General features: G+C 34.5%; 1 protein-coding gene across 7 annotated transcripts in view; it reads right to left on the bottom strand.

The window, feature by feature from the left end:
- The window catches only part of ATP11B (ATPase phospholipid transporting 11B (putative)), a 126594-nt gene that overhangs the window by 44523 nt on the left and 58742 nt on the right, over positions 1–23329 (bottom strand). For all 7 annotated transcript variants that reach the window (XM_086674803.1, XM_086674802.1, XM_086674807.1 and 4 more), the window contains exons 11-19: positions 15815–15965; positions 14499–14696; positions 8962–9204; positions 8206–8381; positions 7266–7334; positions 5920–5993; positions 5743–5846; positions 3253–3434; positions 1898–2101 (exon numbers count right to left, since the gene is read on the bottom strand). In XM_086674803.1, the coding sequence (XP_086530929.1) occupies positions 1898–2101; positions 3253–3434; positions 5743–5846; positions 5920–5993; positions 7266–7334; positions 8206–8381; positions 8962–9204; positions 14499–14696; positions 15815–15965 (1401 nt within the window). The remainder of the gene's footprint in view (positions 1–1897; positions 2102–3252; positions 3435–5742; positions 5847–5919; positions 5994–7265; positions 7335–8205; positions 8382–8961; positions 9205–14498; positions 14697–15814; positions 15966–23329) is intronic.

Genomic DNA, 23329 nt, shown 5'->3' with positions numbered 1-23329 from the left:
TGACTTATATGGTTATCTCAGAAAACATATTCTACCAAAAAGATGGTATCTCTAAAATAAAATACAAATTTCACATAGCAAGCCTTAAAAAAGACCAGAATGTTCACTTTGTAATACAGCTTTTGTACAAAAGGAAGATAAACAATATCCATAATCTTAACAGATTCACTAAGAGCACATATATAGAAGACTTGAAGAATAAAATACAAATAATAATTACCTTTAGATGGCTGTATTATGGTATATTCCATTATATATTCATCATTTTCAGTATTTTTTAAATGGACACTTGTTACTTTTATACAGGATTAATACTTTAGAAAGTATATATAAAGTAAATGATTCTGAATAATTAATTTCTACGTGTTAGGGAGTTCTCGTTGATATTATGGTACTTAAATGTTTAAGCAGCCACAATGGTGTTGTCACTACTCCCAAATTATAGTATAATTACCTAGATCAATTGCTTTTTTGAACTCAAGCAAAGAACCTTCTGAGAGTTGCACTGTCTCTTTAAAACAGCCCTTAAGTTGTTCTTTGATGAAATCCAGAGTTCAGTACTATATCAATGCCTGTATAACAAATATGAATAAAGCTCTGAAAGTACACTGAAAACTGTGGCACTATCTTTTCACATCTGTTTTTCTGTATTAGTAGAAGGCTGCAAATGACAGGTACCTGTGGGAGACCAGAACAACCCTAATGCTTACACTGAAGCAATCCTTAAATCACTGTGAAAAATGAGATCGTTAAAGGGGCTCCTAAATAAAGTTGATCTGTCTATAAAAAACAGATTTAGAAAAAAAAAAAAGAATGAATTTAGAGTATAAATACTTATGAAATTATCTCTGAACAATAAAATGTATATTAATTTCCTAGTTTAGTCATATGAACTAGATCTGGATTTGGCAAGTGTTTTCTGTAAAGAGACAGAAAGAAGTAAATACTTCAATTTTAGATTTTAGATTTTGTGGGCCAAGAGGCTAAACTGAGAATATAATGCAGGTACTTTTTTAAAATAGAGGAGACAGATTTTGACAAAAATTTTTATGGACTAAGTAAAAAAACTTAATAATAGTAATTGAGTATAATTTTTCAAGTAATACAAGTCTACCAGTGAGAAGAAATGGAAATCTTTTCTTTTGGGGGAGGAGGCAGGGGAGATAACATTTTGCTTAATTCAGGTTTAATGTTCCCCGTCATCAAAATCAATTGCAAAAGTCTACCTTTTAATGCTGATCTGCAATGAGATTTTATATTTTAACACAACAGAACTATCTGTATTGAGATTTTATATTTTACCTTTGAATATGTCTTTTCAAACAGGTAGCATATTAAAGTGTCACTGAGTAATAAACACAGTGCTGTGACTCCTAATTTGGTAATAAAATAATCAACACTACATTGTGCATGAAAAGTTTGATATTAAAAGTCCATTTTTCTTTTCTTGTTTGGACACGATGGATAAATACTACTAATAAAAATATAGTAAAATATCATAGGGCAATATGTGTGGCACTCAAAACACTACTGAGTTACAATGGTGTCACTGTGATCTGTAGTAAATCAAGCAGCAGTGAGAAATGATAAAAGTGCTTCCTAATGGCTCTGTCGCAACTACCCAACTGTCCTGAAGTGCAAAAACTTTTTACTGATGGTATGTAAATGAATGACTGTGGAACTGTTACAATAAAACTTTAATTATAGGATTTAAATTTGAATTTCATAAATTTTTACATCAAAATATTTCTCTTCTTTGGATTCTTTTTCACCCATTAAAAATATAAAAATTATTTTGAGCTCACAGGCTATAAAAAACAGGCAGTGGGCCATCTTGGACCCAGAAACCATAGTTTGCTGACCCCTGAACTCATGATCCAGATAATTACATTCTTACCTTCGGGCAAGCTGCCTCAATTGTTCAGCACATTGACTGTCTGATTTCTGGTTTATAAGTTCAAGAATGTTCATGGTTCTGTGAAAATGTCCACATGATAAACTCACACTAACAGCTGTTTCATGTTTATCTCCGGTTAGTACCCATACTTTGATACCAGCCATTCTTAATCCCTCAATAGTTTCTCGAACTCTATCTTGTAGCCTGAAAATAAAAGAAACAACATTAGTAGTGAGAAGAATACTTTTTGACTATTTCAATTATAAACCACCTAGTACATACAAGGTAAATTCTAGACTCCCTGACTTAAAAATGTTATAGTACAGTGATATAATTGATTTTTCCCCCCCATTTGGGAAGAAACAGGAAAAACCAAATTAGCCATCATCTGGTTAACATAACATCCACAACTTTATATCTTACGAGTAGATCTTCTAAGTTGATTTTTATAGAACTAAACTAAGTATACAGTCTTCATAAACTCCTATTTATTAGAAAATATTAAATTTGAAATTAGAAGATTTTTCTCTTTTTTATAAGAAAATTTCTCACATCAGTAGTTCAAAAATCAAATTGTGGACAACAAAGGATGACATAACCGTAGGTGAGTCTTAGAAATCTCATGAGGACAACTGAAAAGTAAATGAAAACCTAAATTTAAAAAAATGCAAACACTTACAGAGACAAGTGATGAGGAACAAACACTAAATAGGCCTCAAGGAATTCACAAACTAATAGAGGAGAAAGTCTTTAAAGAAATAATTATACTGCCACAAGAAAAACACAGAACTACCTACAAAACATGGATACTTCACAAAGGAGAGGTTTTTAATCCGGTTAGGGGTAAAGAAAGGTCTTACTGGAGTGGGGGTACTATCTGAGCTATATTTTATAAAGATATTCACAAATGGGTAAGGGGGAAATTATCCAGGCACAACGTACAGCCTTGCCACAGAACAAAGGCACAAAATAGAATAGTTTTAACTAGAGCTGTTGTTCAGAGAACTACAGACAGTTTGGTACTGTTGAAGCATAATGTGGAAGCAGGCAGTGGTGGGAAGTGAAGCTGGAGCATTAAACAGGTGCTTAAAGCTTTTGTATGCCATACTGAGTAGTAGTCTACAAATTCAAGCCTATAGGGAAAGCTACATAGCTGAGTTCATTCATCTATTTAAGGTATCTGGCTAGAATAAGTGTTGTATCTGCTGAATGGGAAAAATTACCCATTTATTTTGATTTTAAATATATTATTATAGGATGTTAATAAATGGAATTTATGTCATAAATTAGAAACACTTGGCTAGGAAAATTCTTATGAGAAAAAAACGGATATTGCCTATTTGTCTGATATTTACCTGTCTTCCACTGCTGTAGCTCCAAGTAATATCAGATTTTTCTCTATGAATTGGAAGACATCTGCCAATTTCTCTTCCCGTTGTTGCAAGGCAGTTCTGGCTTCAAAGAGACGTCTATCTATTTCCTCATACTCTTTAGATGTCAACTGTTTATAGGCCATACACAGAGTTCTTAGCCCTTTCTAAAACAGAAAAATTAAAGACAAAAATTGAACCAAAATAACTAATGGGAAATCAAGAAGTCACTGAAATAAACTGAGGATGCCTTACCAAAAGTCAATTACAAACAACTTAAAAGTACTATCATCTAGTAACAGGATATACATCAAGTGTCACAAAGCCCTAGTGATCTGAGTTATGGGACACACATCAGAGCTTTTATAATTTTTGATGAGTTCTTAAAAAGTTGCTCAAAATACTTAAGGTTTTTAATATCAGAGCCTAGACAGGATCATAAAGATGATCTTACTGTGGTTTTAAAACTGTTTTACCTGGAAAGCCAGACACTTCTATAAGGGTATCTTCAGGCTGTCAAGAGACAGGCAGCCCAGGTTCTATTCTCCTGTTTTAACCATTACAAATCCATTTTATAAGAATTCTTTTTAAGCAAAGAAGACCATAATTTCCTGAAGGTGCACAGTATGACGAATTTACAGTTCAAATAACGAAGTCAGTAAGGTGGCCCTCATCCAATAAACAATTCTTTCTAGAGCCACCGAATGATTTTAAACTGTATCATTATACATCTTCATTGGTGAAACGGAGTTACACAATACTTAGGAATATATATTTGATTATCCGATCCTCCTGGGCACAAATTTTTCCTATGGTGTTACTATTTAAAAGTTGGTACCTATATCCAAAAGCTTATAAAAGTTCTTGCTGTACATTTTCCTCAGAAAAACCCAAATATTCTAATAACAGAACTTGGAAAGGGTACATTTTAAAATACTATATGACATTATTTAGATTTCTAAATATTGATGTTCTTGATTTACAAATGACCAACACTTAGGGGTGCCTGGGTGGCTCAGTCATCCAACTCTTGATTTCGGCTCAGGTCATGATCTCATGGTTTGTGAGTTCAAGCCCTGCATCAAGGCTCTGTGCTGACAGTGCAGAGCCTGCTTGGGATTTCCTCTCTCTCCCTCAAAAATAAACAAGCATTAAAAAAGACAACAACCAAAAAACCAAATGACCCACACCTATAAATATTTTTCTTAAATAATAGTTAAGAGGCCATGAGAGTTACTAGTATATGAAAGTAATTCACTTTACAACAAATACTTATTGAAATGCTAACTATGTGCCAGCATTATTCTGGATATTAAAATGAATGTTAAGTAGAAGAATGTCTTTGTTCTCATGGATGTTACAGTGTGGTAGGTGAACTACATCATAAACAATTAGGAAACAAGCAATGGGAGAAAATAAACCATAAAAGGGAGGCAGGTGAGCAGAGATGAGTATGGAGCATACATTTAGAGAAATGCAGAAATAAGAGATCATGAGTTCCTAAGACTGAAAGAGAGCTGCTTAAAAATCTTCCTCTTCAGATGAAGTGTGGCACTTTGTTTTTGTAAGATTCTCCTACATTCTTCTAGTAAGAGACTTAATTCACAAACCATAAAATTCATTCCTTTAAAGAGTACAATTTAGTGGTTTTTAGTGTATTTACAGAGTTGTACAATCATGACTACTATCTAATTACAGAACATTTTCATCATCCCTAAAAGGAATCCCATATTCATTAGCAGACACTTCCTTTTTACCCTTCTTCCAGACCCTGGCAACTACTAATGTGCTTTTTGTCTCTATGAATTCCATTAATCTGGATATTTCATATAAATGGAACATGTGACCATTTATGACTAGCTTCTTTTACTAGGCATAACCTTTCCAAGATTCATCCATGTTGTAGCATATAAGTATTTTAAGTATTTCATTCCTTTTAATGGCCAAATAACATTCCATTATAGGGAGATGACGCATTGTTTAATCCATGCATCAGCTGATGGAATTTGAATGTTTCCACCTTTTGGCTATTTAGCAAAAATGCTACTAAGTTTTTGTGTGAACATGTGTTCAGTTCTCTTGGGTGTATAACTAGCAGTGAATGGGTTATACAGTTACCTTTATTACTCTATGTTCTGTGAGAAACTGTCAAACTCTTTTCTAAAGTGTTTGTACCATTTATATTCTCACCAGCAATGAAGGTGCCAGTTTCTCCACATCCTTGGGATTCCCCTATATTTTTTTTAGTAAACTTCTCTTTTTAATGTATTAATTTGAATGGTCTTTGTAGCCAGAAATACCCTGATTGTAATAGGTTCAAAGAGAAGACTTGAATTTTAGGAAGACAACACATACTGTAACAGAACTGCAGAATGTCTATAATTTTTTTTTATAAATTACTAATGCAAGAATGAAGCCTTAAATCTTTCATGTGTATATCTTCTAGTTTTATATATTTTAGAAATCTCCACTCACCAAAGCAAATTCATCTACATGAATTCTGGTTTTTTCTATTTCTCCACCTACACAATTAGGAAGAATTGATGATTCAGCTCCTTTAGCAAATAAAAACTTCTCACCTAAAGAGAAAAATCAGTTATCAGACTCTTAATATTAGATAAATAAAAATTCATAAAAATTTAGACAGGTTACCTGAAGGTGCCTGAACAATCACACTCATTCTCCTACGATCTGAGTCAAATTCGAGAATATGAAGCAGTTTGTACCTAAGGAAAAAAAAAATAAGATAAAAAGTCTACTTTTTTTGAATAGTAAGTGAATCTTTGACAAGAACCCCTATAAAAGATAAAATGGTTGATTTAGAATAAGAAATTAATCTCAAGTACATTTTCAAGATGATGGGTTATGAATCACTAATAATAACACAAGATAGAAATAGAAGGAACTGACATTTATTGAGTACTTACCAAATGCCATGTACTTTACCTACCTTATGTCATTTAATACCCATGAGAACCAAAGAAGGTAGGTCTTATCTCATTTTACAGATGAGGACTATTAAACTCAGAAAGGTTAAGTAATTTTCCTAAAGTCAAATAAGTTTGTGAGTGGCACAGCAAGGATTGGAATCCAGATCTGCCCAGCTCCACGTTTTTCTAAAAAAGGTAATTGATTCTCAACCCTTTTCTCTGCCCAAACACACCTGAGAAATACAACACACTGACATTAGTAACAGAGGATCATTACAGCAGTGATTCTGAACCTAGAACAGTGTACGTGTGTACAGGTAGGGAAACAAATGCCTTTATAGGGAGCAGTAAAAGAATTTGTGTGGATGGGTCAGGTGTGGCTTGAAGTTTTTGGGATGGATTTATATAATGATGTTTATATGAAATGTTTTGTACATCTCAAAGAAAAACACTGAGTGGGATGATGGTTTGTAAGTTGATGAAATGAGCTACATAGGCTTCTACATGAAATTAGCTAAAAAATGGCTCTATTTTAGTTTGGAAAACCATAGTTTGGCAAGGGACAGCTACAGTTGAGATATAATTGGAATTGATAAAACAATGAAAGATATGACTAGAACAGGAATGGACTAATTTATAAAGCAGTGTAAACATAAGGAAGGTTTTCTTTATTCAGTAAGAACTTATGGAACTCATTACCCCAGGAGTGTATAAAAATAAACATATGAGTAAATTCAAGAACCATTAAGCTAAAATACAAATGAAAGATTCACAGTAGAATGTTATTATTACTGTGAAAAAGTACAATGGAGTATTAACATCATTCTAGAGCAGGGGTCAGTAAACTTTTTCTGTAAAGGTCCAGACAGTACATATTTTAGGCTTTGCAGGCTATATATGGTTTCTGTTGCATTTTTTTTTTTTAAAACAACAATCCTTTAAAAGTGTAATATAGCTTGTAGACTGTACAAACCAAGCCATAGACCAGGTATGGCCTATGGGCCACAGTTTACAGATTCCTATTCTATACTAAACACACAGAAGATTACAATATAGAAAAAAAATTACCGTTCCAGTTTTCCAAGTGTTTTAACTTCCATAGTTTCTTCAGAATTGCCAATAAATACAATGCCAATTCTAGGGATTAAAAGAGAAGAAATATAGGATTAAAAAAATTTTTTTCAAATGTTTATTTATTTTTGAGTGAAAGAGCACATGAGAGCAGGGTGGGGGCAGAGAGAGGGGGACAGAATATCTGAAGTGGGCTCTGTGCTGACAGCAGAGCCCGATGTGGGGGGCTTGAACTCATGAACCATGAGACCATAACCTGAGCCTAAGTCAGATGCTTAACTGACTGAGCCACCCAGGAACCCTAAGAAATGTAAGATTTAGAGACGCTATTTCATGTTTCACAGTATGTCATTATAACTTAGCCTGAATAAAAACATTTAAAATACACATTTAAGATGCATTTAAAAATATTTCTTTGAGGGGCACCTGGGTGGCTCAGTTAAGTGTCTAACTCTTGATTTCGGCTCAGGTCATGATCTCATGGTTCTTTGTGAGATGGAGCCCAGTTGGGCTCTGCACTGACAGCATGGAGCCTGCTTGGGATTCTCTCTCTTCCTCTCTCTGCCCCTTCCCTGCTTGCATGTGCTCTCTTTCTCTCTGAAAAATAAATAAAAAAAATTAATTTGAATATGGCATTATTTTTAAGAACTTGAAGGATCAGAGTAGGTCCAAAACAATACATTCACAAGTATTTCTCACAAATTATATTTTTCATATTTCACAGTAACCATTTTTAAAAATCTCTTCAAAATATGATTCAATGCAAGCTTGTCAACAAAATTAATGACACATATAAAATTGTCCTTTATGTGTTTATGAATTCTACCTTTATGCATTTATGAATTTTGTCTGACAATTTAAAATAACTTTCTAGTATTTGTAGTTGTTTATTTAAAAGATGTTTTTCTGAAGATTTGAAAATTAGACTAAACTATACCTTGCAGCAGCTTCCACTAGAGCTTTTTCATCTGGTGAAGATGCATAGTACTCCAACTGGGAGGGTGCAAGGTTGGATTGCCAGGGACCATCACCAATGCCATCAGTCTGAACGTTGCTAATCTGTACAGTGTGACAGAGACTGACTGCTTTAAAGAAGAGATCATGTTCTTTAATCTGTAGAAAAATAATATTCACAATAAAAATACCATCCCCAAACAACATTTAGAAAACCATAAGCAGAATTCTAAAAAATGTCAATAAATACTGTTAATAATTGGTTATCTTAGATTTACAATAAGAGTGCTATAATCTTGAACTGCCTGAATACTAGCTGGTTGCTTCTGACTCCAAAAAGTAAAATGTTACATTTGCTTATGACCTTTCAACATAAGAGTATCTTTTGGGAGGCACCGCCAAATTGTAAGACCTCTTAAAAAGTGAGGTCTCAAGAAGCATTAAATAAATGTAAGCTCTATTTCTTAGCAAAAGTCTCTTTACTTCTTTACTTCAAGGCATAGGGTTCTTCTTAACTTAGTCTCATTTACCCAGAGAACTAAGGCAGACACACATTAATTGACAAGTTAAACTGGGTTATAACCACAAATTCTCCGTGTTGAATCAAAGGATATACATTTCAAATATATATTTTTTGTCCCACTAACACTTAAACTTTTTCTCCTTCAATCAATCGAGCAACTACCAGAGAGAATTATTTCAAACGAAATTCCAATTTATTAATTTAAAAGTTACTTACTAGTTCAGTTTCATTTTCAGGACTGGTCCTAAAAGAAGAACTAGTTGTAAGATGGGATAAGTTGTTAAGATGGGATAAACTATTAAGATAAGATAAGTTTCCGTCTGAAGAGTCTGGTGTTGGTCCTTCAGAGACAAGTCTACCATTGATTTCTTGGTATTTTATGCCATTAATTGAACACTCCCGAAACTGCATCTCATTTTCTGTCAATGTGCCAGTTTTATCTGTAAACACATATTCCACCTAGAGATGAAAGATAAAAGAAAAAAAAAACTTTTGTGTTTATGGTCCTATGTTAAACAAAAAAACCTTGTCGCCCATCTCCTAAAGTCAAGCTTACCTATTAACATTGGCATACTGATGCTGAGATTCCTTTAATCCAAGCACAATAATTAAAGATACCCAGAAACAAAACAGAGTAACATAAAATAATTTCAGTCTATATACACATACACTTTGAAGTTTGTGGCATTTTTACATGCATGTTCATCTGTAGAGCTGGCTGATAATGTGGTATTAATAGTTCTTTTTCCTCTCCTGGATAAGGTATTTTGAAGTAGTAGGATTAAGAATGATCTTTGAGCAAGGGTGGAAGGGATGCTTAATAACCTAGAATGTGAAAGGATATGTGGTCCAGAAGAAATGGTACAGAGCTGGGAACAGGAACACAAAGTCATAGCAACACAAGAAATCAGAGATAGAAAGTTATCTAAAATAGATAGATGGGGGAAATTGAAACCAAGGGTAGGAGACAAACTCAGGGAAAAGGAAAAAGTTTAAGTGAAAATATTTTATTTTTTTATTTTTTAATTTTTATTTATTTAAAAAAAATTTTTTTAATGTTTATTTATTTTAGAGAGAGACAGAGCTGCGGAGGAACAGAGAGAGAGGGAGACACAGAATCCGAAACAGGCTCCAGGCTCTGAGCTGTCAGCACAGGGCCCGATGCGGCGCTCAAACTCACAAACCGCGAGATCATGACCTGAGCCGAAGCCAGACGCTCAACCGACTGAGCCACCCAGGCGCCCCTAAATGAAAATATTTTAAAAAGGTAAGACAAATAATTGTATTACTCTTGGAGACTAATTTTGGAAAATTAACCCTAAAAGAAGGTAGGTCCAAAAAGAGAAGACTGAAATAGTTAAATCTTGATACAAACTAGGATCACGGTGAGGATTTAATTAATGCAATGATGATTTGAGAAAGTCATCATTTAAAAAGCGAGGTAGACATCATAAGGAAAAACAATAACCACAGACCAATATCTCTTATGAACATAAACACAAACCAAATCTAGAACAATATAAAAAATACACACCATGAACATGTGGGATTCATCCCTGGAATGCAAAACTGGTTCGACATCAATTAATCAATGAAACCCACCATAATAATAAGTTGGCACTTATTCTTTATTCTATTATTAAAATGATCATCTCAACAGATGCAGAAAAAGCATTTAACAGAATCCAATACCCTTTCATGATAAAAACATTCAACAAATTAGGGACAGGCTATTTCCTCAACCTGATAAAATACGTCTACAAAACCCCATAATTAGCATTTGATGAAGAAAGACTGAATGCTTTCCCTTAAACTAAGTTCAGGAATAAAGCAAAAATGTCTGTTCTTGCCACTTTTATTTTATGATACAAAATATATCAGCAAACAGAACTAATACTCCAAAAGTGATTAGAATAGACAGAGATCTGTCAGTCATGGAGGACTTTTTAGAATTAAAAGATTAGATAGAGGGGCCCCTGGGTGGCTCAGCTGGTTGAGCGTGTGGCTTCGGCTCAGGTCATGATCTCGCAGTTTGTGAGTTTGAGCCCCACATCGGGCTCTGTGCTGACAGGTCAGAGCCTGGAGCCTATTTCGAATTCTGTCTCTCCCTCTCTTCTGCTCCTCCCCCGCTCATGCTCTGTCTCGCTCTCTCCTTCGAAATAAATAAAAAAAAAAAAAAAACATTTTGAGGAAAAAAAAAGATTAGATAGAGATGAATAAAATAAATCAATTTTGATTTTGATTTTTTTTTTAATTTTTAATTTTTTCAACGTTTATTTATTTTTGGGACAGAGAGAGACAGAGCATGAACGGGGGAGGGGCAGAGAGAGAGGGAGACACAGAATCGGAAACAGGCTCCAGGCTCTGAGCCATCAGCCCAGAGCTTGACGCGGGGCTCGAACTCCCGGACCGCGAGATTGTGACCTGGCTGAAGTCGGACGCTTAACCGACTGCGCCACCCAGGCACCCCTCAATTTTGATTTTTAAAAATTTGTATAAAATCAAGAAGTTTTAACTTTAGTGATAAAGAGGGCACTGTATACCACCCTAAGAGTAGTTTCTTTAACAGTATGGAAATTTAAGGACATAGGAGAGTGTGAAATAAAGTAGATTTCACTGGTATAAAAATAGGTAAAGGAATATAGGCAATAAACATATTATGAAATACTTGCAGGCTTAAAAGTAAAAAGAAAGGCTGAGATGAATTAGAAATTTTACAAAGTTATCACTTAAAGTTTATTAAAAAGAAAACAGATATGGATATGCACAGTGTGAAGTTTCAGAAAAACAACATTCTAAGATGAAGGAAAGAGGAAGAGAAGAAAATTGGGATAGAAAAGGTCAAAGGAAAGAAAAAATGGGAAAAAATGTGTTTGGAGAAGTAAAAGCAGGCTCTGTTTTTAGGTCCTGAATATGTGATACATAATTAAAGAAATGTGACATAAATTAATATTTAGCATAAGTTACTACAGCCTCCTAAATGTTAAAAATAAATGGATCAACTTCTGGTTAAAAATGGCAGGCTGAGCAAGTACAATTATCTCTGCTCCTCTTGAAACTTCACTTAAGTAAGAATAGAGGAATAAAAAAAGAACAAAAATAATGGTAGATGAGACAACATGAGAAGGGAGATATAACAAGTTTGGAAGATGGAAAGGAGCTGAATGAGTGGCAAGTGACTTAAGAGAACATAGAATATGAAACCTAAGCAATGGGGGCAAATCCTTTCCCAGAAACTCGCAGAAAATGGAGGTACCAGGAACAGTCTGGAACCTGAAATCACCTCATAATTTGCAAACCTGAGATTGCCTTACATCTATCCGAGCAACAGCTGGAAGGTTTATTGTCTAAGGAGGAGCTTGAACCAGAGAGAATCTGAACCCTGTGGAAAGCTGAAAACAGGTGTGAGGCAGCTAAAAACAGGAGTGCGGCAGTACACTAAAAACGGAGATTTCTACTGGATGGCCCTAACAAGCAGCAGAAATACTAACTGGAGTAATTCTCTCTGGGGAAACTGAGAAAAGACCAACACTGATGTCTGGGGATGTGCCAAAAAATAGCTGGGCTGCTAGGGTTTTCTATGGAAAACTTTTAAGCTTGTAAAGAAAACCAAAGATTAGCATTCATTTGAGGATCACTCCTTAAAAGAAAGGAGTCTTTCTTGTCTTAGAGTCTAAGACAAATTAGACAGTTTGCTACAACAAGGTCATGAAAACATGAACTTATAACAATATGGCTGATAGATAAGGGAACAATTTGAACATAACGTGCACTTTGCATTTGGTTATGCACAATTTCCTTTGTGAGAAACACCAGCAAACTGCCAAGCCCAGAAGGAACACATGAAATGTGCAAGCCTCAAACAGGTACCAGTTCCCTCAGGTCACCATGGGTGTTATAAGCCACACCCATCCACTTCTGTTTTCAGATAACCTTCCTTTCTATACTTTACAATGACACACAGGTAGCAATACTTCGATGATGGTCACTTCTACAAGAAACCTTCTGGTCTATTTCAAGATAAAATGCCACATACATTACAGTACTTATGCATTTCTTAACAATCTATTTTAAATGTGTCATTGACAAAGTTTTTGTTGTACTCCTAATCCCATTAGTCCTGTGGCTTTTACTAAGTAATTTTAAGTAGCACAATAAGTTTTAGGAATGCATATGCCATATTGTAGTAGAACAGACGACTGAGAAAGGAACTAGGGGCAAAGAGAAAATGCAAGGAGCACAAGACTAAATAGCCATCATTAATATCTTCAGAGAGCTAAAAGAATAGATTATATTCAAGAAAAGGAATATGATGCAATTAAAAAAGATTATTCAAATATACTAGAATATTAGAAATTAAAAATATTATAACAGAAATAAAAGAAATTAAAAGATAGGTAGAAAGATAGAGTTGACAAATTCTTCCAGAATTATAAAAACAAACAAGTAAAGGAAAACTGAAAGTCAAAGAAAGAGAATTAGAGAATCAAGATAAATGGTCTGATATCTAAATACTAAATTAAAAAAGACATGTTATCAAAGAAATTATGTAAGAAAATTTCTAGAATTGAAGTACATGTATTTCCAGACTGAAAGGGCTCACAGAGCTCACTGTCCAATGAAAGCATAAAAAAAAAAAAAAAAAGACTGACACCAAGGTACCTCATCATGAAATTTCAGAATCATCATATTAAGAGAAGATCCTAAAGACTTCCAGAGATAAAATAACAGATCACACACAAAGAACTCGGAATCAGAATGGCATTGCATTTCTTAACAGCAACATTGGAAGCCAGAAAAAAATGGAGAAATGCTTTTAAAATATGGAAGAATGATAATTTCCAACCTGGGATGCATTATACAACTAAATTACTAATCAAGTGTAAAAAAGGAATAAAGAATTTTCACACATCCAAAGTCTCAAAATATTCTCCTCTCATGCATCCTTTTTCAGGAAGTTATTAGAAGATGTGTTCCACCAAAATGAGAGAAAAAGACACATGTGGGGTGACACGGGATCCAGGAGACAGGAGATCCAAAACAGGAGAGAGGCAAAGGAATTTCTAGAGTAATGGTAAAGGGAAGTCCTGGGTGACAGCTAAGAAGCAGGCCCAGAAATAAGTCCAAATTGAAGCAGAAAGACAAAAGTCTTCAAAAAAGCTGCCACCATAAAAAGAAAGAGAAAGGAAATCCTAGATTACTTGATATGTTTGAGTATGTAGAGAGATATTTCAAATATTAATCAGAGACTTGTTTGTGGCATACAGAAATTAAGCAAATGAAAAAACAGAGCAATGAACTCTAGGGAAAATAACATATAAAAAAGAAAGTGTAATTATAGTATCATAGGATACACATAAAGAACTAGGAATTAGTGAGCAATACTAAGAGTCAACATAATGTCAATAACATTTACTGAATCCCTAATTGTGATATAACAATATTAGAGGGCTATAGGGAGGCAAAGTGGGTATGTATCTGAGTATGTGTGTATAAACAGCAGCATAAGAGTATATCTTTATATTCCATAATAAATAATGTCTAAAATTTAAAAATCAAGAAAGAACACTATATACAGTAGTGCTAAATAATGGGAAAAACGATTTCAGATTTAAAAATGAGAAACAAGAGTTAGGTGTGGAGCAAAGTAGGGCTATTTTTTGGTATAAGCCTCATAGTATTTTTCTTTGTATATGTATTGTTTTGATAAAAATAAAATATTAGCAAAACAAAATAAAACGATCTTTTTTTACCTGTCCAAGCTCTTCATTCAGATCAGAAGTATTGACTTGAGCTTTCTGGTCTGATTCTTCATGATAGAGATCAAGATCCCAGCCAATAAAAAATGATCCAAGAAATTTTTGCATTTCGACTGTCACATATAATGAAATTGGAATGATGAAATTGTAGAGTACCAAAAAGGCAAGGAAGTCTGAAATGAATCTCAGAATCTAGGCAAAAAAATGATTGATACAAGAATACATATGAGAATTTCCTCAGTATGACCAGAGAAAAATTATCAGAAAGTTTCATGTCTAAACAGACCATCAACTATATTCTGAAGCAGAAGTTTCATGAATTGAAATTCATTTGTTGAATCATTTTTTTAATACATTTCTTTTGGTTGTTTTATTGCTCATTAGAATCTTGAACAAAACGAAAAAAGAAAAGGTTAAATTCAAACTACTTGTTACTTTTTAGAAGCTACCAAAAGGCCTGATGTGACTCAAATAACCTTTAGCAAAATATTTAATTAATAATCCCTGAAGTATACTTACTCTTCTACTTCTACCTTTCAAAATCAAAGATAACTAAAAACTGACTATAATTTAAAATTTATTTAAAAATTGGTAGACTAGAACTGCTGTAAATTAAAACTCTTACTTACAGATGATATAGTAATAGCCTACTTCAATAGCACAGCAGTTATCACATTTTGACATGCATTCTGTGAAAGGTGAAATACTAATTATGAATGATATGGAAAATATGTTCCTGTGATCTGCTTTGTGGTTTCTTGAGATCCACATCTGTCTTGCAATAGTTGTATTTTAATCTAATGTGAAATCTGGAGACAAAGTTACCAAAATTGCAGATTAAATTGTCTTGGTAGTCCATATTTATTGTTTAAAACATTATATGACAAATTTTGTATCAATACTTCATCTTATCAATGGACTGACAGTAAGACTCCTTGAATTATTCTGACAGAATTGAAAATAAGTCAACTAACTCTTTAATTCACTTACAGCATACAGTAAATAAAATAAAAAAACTGAATTTGTAGTAGTGAAGGGGAATGCCAACACAGATGATTTAAATTTTTGTGATCTCTTATAATTATTCAAGTCATGTCTTAGGAAATACAATTGCTTATGCCTTAAAATGCAAAAAGTATACCAGTATAAACATAATGGCCACTCTGACTTGCAGTGTCTTTCTGTCACCCTTCAATAGTAATGGTTTTAGGAGATCACAGTGGTCACTCCTATCAGAAGTCACTACCAAATCATCAACTGTGCCAAAGAATAGTTTCCTTTATAGCAGAGTCAAGAACACCATAAAATACCTTACTACTATTTCTTTGATGTTCTGTTTTTTGGTTATACCAAGGTTCATCCCATTTTTCTTCAGCTTGCCATGTATATTTCAAGATAGTACTGATGATGGCTTCAGAAATAAGGATTATTAGATAAATTATCAAAAATGTATTCATTGACCTGGAATGAGAAAAAAAAGCATATGAAACATATCAATTATGTGTTACTATATTCAAATGCCTGAAAATTTTATACTGGTATTAAATAAAATATAAAAATATATAAGATATCATGTAGCTATTTAAAGGAAACAATCTTTGTATTTTAAGAAATGACCATTCAATAGAATCTGTTTACCAAGGGATAAAATAGCTAATACAGAAGATTATAAGCCTATTTGAATTGGTTATATTACTGTTCAAAATGCTTACAGTAAATGACAGTTTTGGCCAATTACTCTCACCATAAGTAGCTATTCTAAGATTTTTTACATTTTTAGCATCTAGTGTTAAGTATAAATATAACTAACATTTATATAGCATTAAAAGTTTTATAAAACTTTGTCACATCCACTAGCTTGTCAAATCTTCGTAAAACCTCTGGGAGGAGATCACACCCTTTTTAAGGATTAAGACCAAAGCCTAAATAAAAATTATCCTATAAATTTACAAAAATCACATAAGTCAGGAATTAACTTTAGAATCCCTGTTTTCTCCAGGCAAGATTGACATTACAATATTTCACGAAGCAAGCTTAATATCACATCTTTGATTCTTTAATCAGCACTAATTTCAGTTTCTGTCGGTGTTTCTTTACTAATGTTAACTATCCAGTGCTGTGATGGTTAATCTAAACTTGACTGGGCTAAGAGATGACAGCTGGTAAAACATTACTTTGGGGTGTGTCTGTGAGGGTATTTATCTATCTCTTCCAGAGATTAGTATTTGATACTACTATTTGATACTATAAATACTGTATCTTCCAGAGATTAGTATTTGATAAAACAGTCTCAGTACAGAAATATGCCCTTACCAACGTAGGTGGGTATCATAACTGAGGGCCCAAATGAAATAAAAAAGGCAAAGGACGAATTTTTTTCTTTTCTTAAGTTGGGATGTCAGAGCTCCAGGTTCGTATCAGGGGCCATCCTCAGGCCTTTGGATACTGACTGCATCATACCATCGGCTTTCCTGTTTCTCCAGTTTGCAGACTGCAGACTGTGGGATTTTGTGGCCTTCACAACCACATGAGCCAACTCCTATAATAAATCTCTTACATACATCTACGTATATTCCTACTGGTTCTGTTTCTCCGGAGAACATTAATACAAGTGCTATAAATTTCTCTCTCAGCACTGCTTTAGCTTCATCCTTCAAAATTTGATACACTGTATTTTCATTAACTTCTGGATATTAAAAAAAAAAAAGTTCTTTAAAATTTTCTCTGTGACCCATAGAATATTTAAAAGTAAGAGTTCTAGCTGCTCCATGTCCTAGCCAATATTTGGAACCTTTAGATTTTTAATTTTTGTCATTCCTCTAAGTGTATATTGGTATGTATCTCTTTACAGTTTTAATTTGCATCTTTCTCATGACTAATAACATTGTACACTTTTTTGTATGTTTACTAGCCTTTTGTACATTTCTTTGTAAAAATTTCTCTGCTCCAGTCTTATAATCCATTTTTTTCATTGCATTGTTTTTATTATAGACTTAGAGGAGCTTTTAATGTATCATTATATATTCTGGTTACAAATCCTTTGTCAGATAAATGTTTTATGATACCATCACCCAGTTTGTGGCTTCCTTGATCATTTCCTTAATTGTGTAGTCTAAGAAGTTTTTAATTTTGCGGAAGTAGAGCTAGCCAATTTTTTCTTTTGTGGTATTATTTATTTATCCTACAAAATATTTACCTATCCCCAGGTTGTGAAGAAATCTTCCTAAGTTTTCTTCTAAAAGTTTTATAGTTTCGGGTGCCAGGGTGGCTTAGTCACTAAGCATCCGATTTTGGCTCAGATCATGATCTCACAGTTTGCAAGTTTGAGCCCTGCATAGGGCTCTGTTCGGACAGCTTGGAGCCTGGAGCCTGCTTTGGATTCTGTCTCCCTCTCTTTCTGTCCCTCCCCGGCTTGAGCTGTCTCTCTCTCAAAAATAAACAAACATTAAAAAAAGTTAAAAGTTTTATAGTTTTAGCCTTTCCATTTAGGTATATGACCCACCTTCAAAAACTTTTTGGAGTATGAGGTAATATAGGAATTGAGGTTTATTATTTTTTCCCATATGGATATCCAATTATTGTGGCATCTTTTAATGAAAAGACTATCATTTTCCTCACTGAATTTACTTGATGCTTTGGTTGAAAATCAATTGACCATATATGAATGGGTCTATTTCTCACCTCTAGTTTATTCCAATGAAATGTCTTTTTTTGCTAATACCATATTATATTTACTATAGCTTTGCATCCACTCTCTATTGTATACTTTTTATTTACAACCTGAAATTCTTTATTATTATTTTTTAAATATAATTTGTTGTCAAATTGGCTAACATACAGTGTGTACAGTGTGCTCTTGCTTTTGTGGGCAGATTCCCGTGATTCATCACTTACATACAACATCCAGTGCTCATCCCAACTGCCCTCCTCAATGCCCATCACTCATTTTCCCCTCTACCCCACCCCCCCATCAACCCTCAGTTTGTTCTCTGTATTTAAGAGTCTCTTATGGTTTGCCTCCCTCCCTCTCTGTTTGTAACTATTTTTTTTACCCTTCTCTTCCTCCATGGTCTTCTGTTAATTTTCTAAAGATTCACATATGAATGAAAACATATGATATCTGCCTTTCTCTGACTTATTTCACTTAGCATAAACGTTCCATCCACGTTGCTGCAAATGGCAGGATTTCATTCTTTCTCTTGCCACGTAGTATTCCATTGTATATATAAACCACACCTTTATCCATTCATCAGTTGACAGACATTTAGGTTCTTTACATAATTTAGCTATTCTTGAAAGCGCTGCTATAAACATTGGGGTACATGTGCCCCCATGAATCAGCACTCCTGTATCCCTTGGATAAATTCCTAGTAGTACTATTGCTGGGCTATAGGGTAATTCTATTTTTAATTTTTTGAGGAACCTCCACACTGTTTTCCAGAGCAGCTGCACCAGTTTGCATCCCACCAACAGTGCAAGAGGGCTCCCGTTTCTCCACATCCGCACCAGCATCTGTGGTTTCTGATTTGTTAATTTTAGCCACTCTGACAGGTATGAGGTGGTATCTCAGTTTGGTTTTGATTTGTCTTTCCCTGATGATGAGTTACGTTGCGCATCTTTTCATGTGTCTGTTGGGCATCTGGATGTCTTCTCTGGAATACTGTCTATTCATGTCTTCTGCCCATTTCTTCACTGGATTATTTGTTTTTTGGGTGTTGAGTTTGATAAGTTCTTTATAGATTTTGGATGCTAACCCTTTATCTGTCATTTGCAAATATCTTTTCCCATTCTGTCACTTGCCTTTTAGTTTTATTGACTGTTTCCTTTGTAGTGCAGAAGCTTTTTATCTTGATGAGGTCCCAATAATTCATTTTTGCTTTTAATTCCATTGCCTTTAGAGACGTGTTGACCAAGAAATTGCTGTGGCTGAGGTCAAAGAGGTTGTTTCTTGTTTTCTCCTCTAGGGCTTTGATGGTTTCCTGTTTCACATTCAGGTCTTTCATCCATTTTGGGTTTATTTTTGTTTATGGTGTAGCAAAGGCATCTAGTTTCATTCTTCTGCATGTTGCTGCCCAGTTCTCCCAGCACCATTTGCTAAAGAGACTGTTTTTGCATTGGATACTCTTTCTAGCTTTGTCAAAGATTAGTTGGCCATGCATTTGTGGGTCCAATTCTGGGTTATGTATTCTATTTCATTGGTCTGTGTGTCTGTTTTGGGGCCAATACCATACTGTCTTGATGATTACAGCTTTGTAATAGAGGCTAAAGTCTGGGATTGTGATGCCTCCTGCTTTAGTTTCCTTTTTCAACATTACTTTCGTTATTCCGGGTCTTTTGTGGTTTCATACAAATTTTAGGATAGTTTTTTCTAACTTTGAGAAGAATGCTAGTGCAATTTTGCTTGGGATTGCATTGAATATGTAGATTGCTTTGGGTAGTAATGACATTTTAACAATATTATTCTTCCAATCCATGAGCATGGAATGTTTTTCCATTTCTTTGTGTCTTCTTCAATTTCCTTCGTAAGTTTTCTGTAGTTTTCAGCATACAGGTCTTTTACATCTTTGGTTAGGTTTATTGCTAGGTATTTTATGGTTCTTGGTGCAACTGTAATTGGGATCGACGTCTTTTTTTTTCTCTTTCTGTTGCTTCATTATTGGTGTATAGAAGTGCAACCAACTTCTGTACATTGATTTTGTATCCTGACTTTGCTGGATTAATGTTTCAGTTCTAGCAGCTTTTTGGTAGAGTCTTTCAGGTTTTTCATGTAGAGTATCATGTCATCTGCAAAAAGTGAAAGTCTGACTTCTTCTTTGCCAATTTTGATGCCTTTTATTTCATTTTGCTGTCAGACTGCTGATGCTAGGTCTTCCAACACTATGTTAAACAACAGTCATGAGAGTGGACATTCCTGTCGTGTTCCTGATCTCAGGGGAAAGCTCTCAGTTTTTCCCCATTGAGGATATTAGCTGTGGGCTTTTCATATATTGCTTTTATGATGTTTAGGTATGTTCCTTCTATCCCGACTTTCTTGAGGGCTTTATTAAGAAAGGATGCTGTTATTTTGTCAAATGCTTTTTCTGCATCTATTGACAGGATCATGTGGTTTTTATCTTTTCTTTTATTAATGTGATGTATCACATTGATTGATTTGTGAATACTGAACCAGCCCTGCAGCCCAGGAATGAATCTCACTTGATCATAGTGAATAATTCTTTTTATATGCTGTTGAATTCAATTTGCTAGTATCTTGTTGAGAATTTTTGTATCCATGTTCATCAGGGACATTGGCCTATAATTCTTTTTTTTTGCTGGGTTTCTGTCTGGTTTGGGAACAAAGGTAATGCTGGCTTCATAAAATGAGTCTGCTTTCGTTTCTGTTTTTTGGAACAGCTTGAGAAAGATAGGTATGAACTCTGCTTTAAATGGCTGGTAGAATTCCCCTGGGAAGCCATCCAGCCCAGGACTCTAATTTGTTGGGAGATTTTTGATAACTGATTCAATTTCTTCACTAGTTATGGGTCTGTTCAAATTTTCTATCTCTTCCAATTTGAGTTTTGGTAGTGTGTGGGTGTCTAGGAATTTGTCCATTTCTTCCAGGTTGTCCAGTTTGCTGTTATATAATTTTTCATAGTATTCTCAGATAATTGTTTGTATTTCTGAGGGGTTGGTTGTGATAAGTCCAATTTGACTCGTGATTTTACCTATTTGGGTACAATATCTTTTCTTTTTGAGAAGTCTGGCTAGGGGTTTATCAATTTTATTTTTTCAAAAAAACAACTCTTAGTTTCATTGATCTGTTCTACTCTTTTTTTTTTTTTTTTTGGATTCTATATTGTTTATTTCTGCTCTAATCTTTATTATTTCTCTTCTTCTGGCCTTGGGGTTTCTTTGCTGTTCTGCTTCTAGTTCCTTTAGGTGTGCTGTTAGATTTTGTATTTGGGATTTTTCTTATTTCTTGAGATAGGGCTGGATTGCAATGTATTTTCCTCTTAGGACTGCCTTTGCTGCATCCCAAAAGGTTTGGACTGTCATGTTTTCATTTTCATTTGTTTCCATATATTTTTAAATTTCTTCTTTAATTGCCTGGTTGACCCATTCATTATTTAGTAGGATGTTCTTTAACTTCCATGCATTTGGAGGTTTTCCAAACTTTTTCCTGTGGTTGATTTCAAGTTTCATAGCATTGTGATCTGAAAATGTGTACAGTATGATCTCAATTCTTTTATATTTATTAAGGGCTGTTTTGTGACCTAGTATGTGATCTATCTTGGAGAATATTCCGTGTGCAGTTGAGAAGAATGTGTATTCTGCTGCTTTTGGATGAAAAGTTCTGAATACATCTGTCAAGTCCATCTGGTCCAGTGTATCATTCAGGGCCATTGTTTCTTTATTGATTTTCTGTCTACAAAATCTGTCCTCTGCTGTAAGTGGAGTATTAAAGTCCCCTGCAATTACCACATTTTTATCAATAAGGTTGCTAATGTTTGTGAATTATTTTATATATTTGGGTGCTTCCAAACTGGGTGCATAAACATTTGTAATTGTTAGCTCTTCTTTTTAAAAAAAAATTTTTTTTTTCAACGTTTATTTATTTTTGGGACAGAGAGAGACAGAGCATGAACGGGGGAGGGGCAGAGAGAGAGGGAGACACAGAATCGGAAACAGGCTCCAGGCTCTGAGCCATCAGCCCAGAGCCTGACGTGGGGCTCAAACTCACGGACCGCGAGATCGTGACCTGGCTGAAGTCGGACGCTTAACCAACTGCGCCACCCAGGCGCCCCTGTAATTGTTAGCTCTTCTTGATGGATAGACCCCACAATTACGATATAAAGCCCTTCTTCATCTCATTACAACCTTTAGTTTAAAATCTAGTTTGTCTGATGTAAGTATGGGTACTCCAGCTTTGTTTTGACTTCCAGTAGCATGATAGATGGTTCTCCATCCCCTCACTTTCAATCTGAAGGTGTCCTCAGGTTTAAAACGGGTCTCTTGTAGACAGCAAATAGATGGGTCTTCTGTTTTTTAATCCATTCTGATACCGTATGTCTTTTGATTGGAGCATTTAGTCCATTTACATTCAGTGTTATTATTGAAAGATATGGACTTAGTGTCATTGTATTATCTGTAGGTTTCATGATTATAATGATGTCTCTAGTCCTTTGCAACATTCCAACAGTCTCCCTTAGGATCTCTTAGAAGGCTGGTTTAGTGGTGATGAATTCCTTCAGTTTTTGTTTGGCTGGGAAAACCTTTATCCCTCCTTCTATTCTGAACAACAGCAGCCTTATTGGATAAAGGATTCTTGGTTGCATATTTTTCCCATTCAGCACATTGATATTTCCTGCCACTTCCTTCTGGCCTGCCATGTTTCAGTAGATAGGTCTGCTACTACTCTTATGTGTCTACCCTTGTAGGTTAAGGCCCGTTTGTCCCTACCTGCTTTCAGAATTCTCTTTTCATCTTTGTGTTTTGCCAGTTTCACTATGATATATTGTGTAGAAGATAGATTCCTATTACGTCTGAAGAGAGTTGTGTGCCTCCTGGATTTCAATATCTGGTTCCTTCCCCAAATTGTGAAGTTCTCAGCTATGAGTTGTCCAAGTACACCTTCTCTCTTTCTCTCTCTCTCTTCTTCTTCTGGACCTCCTATGATATGGATATTATTACATTTCATTTCATCATTTAGTTCTCAAATTCTCCCCTCGTGGTCTAGAATTTTTTTTCTTTTTCTCAGCTTCATCTTTTTCCATAATTTTATCTTCTATTTCACTTATTCTCCCCTTTGCCTCTTCAATCCTGTCAGCACATCCAGTTTATTTTGC

The sequence above is a fragment of the Puma concolor genome, chromosome C2 (genome assembly GCF_028749965.1).
Source record: "Puma concolor isolate L17-30 chromosome C2, mPumCon1.1.hap2, whole genome shotgun sequence".
NCBI lineage: Eukaryota > Metazoa > Chordata > Mammalia > Carnivora > Felidae > Puma > Puma concolor.
The sequence above is the reverse complement of the archived record's forward strand: the minus strand, read 5'-3'. Positions and strand labels throughout refer to the sequence as shown.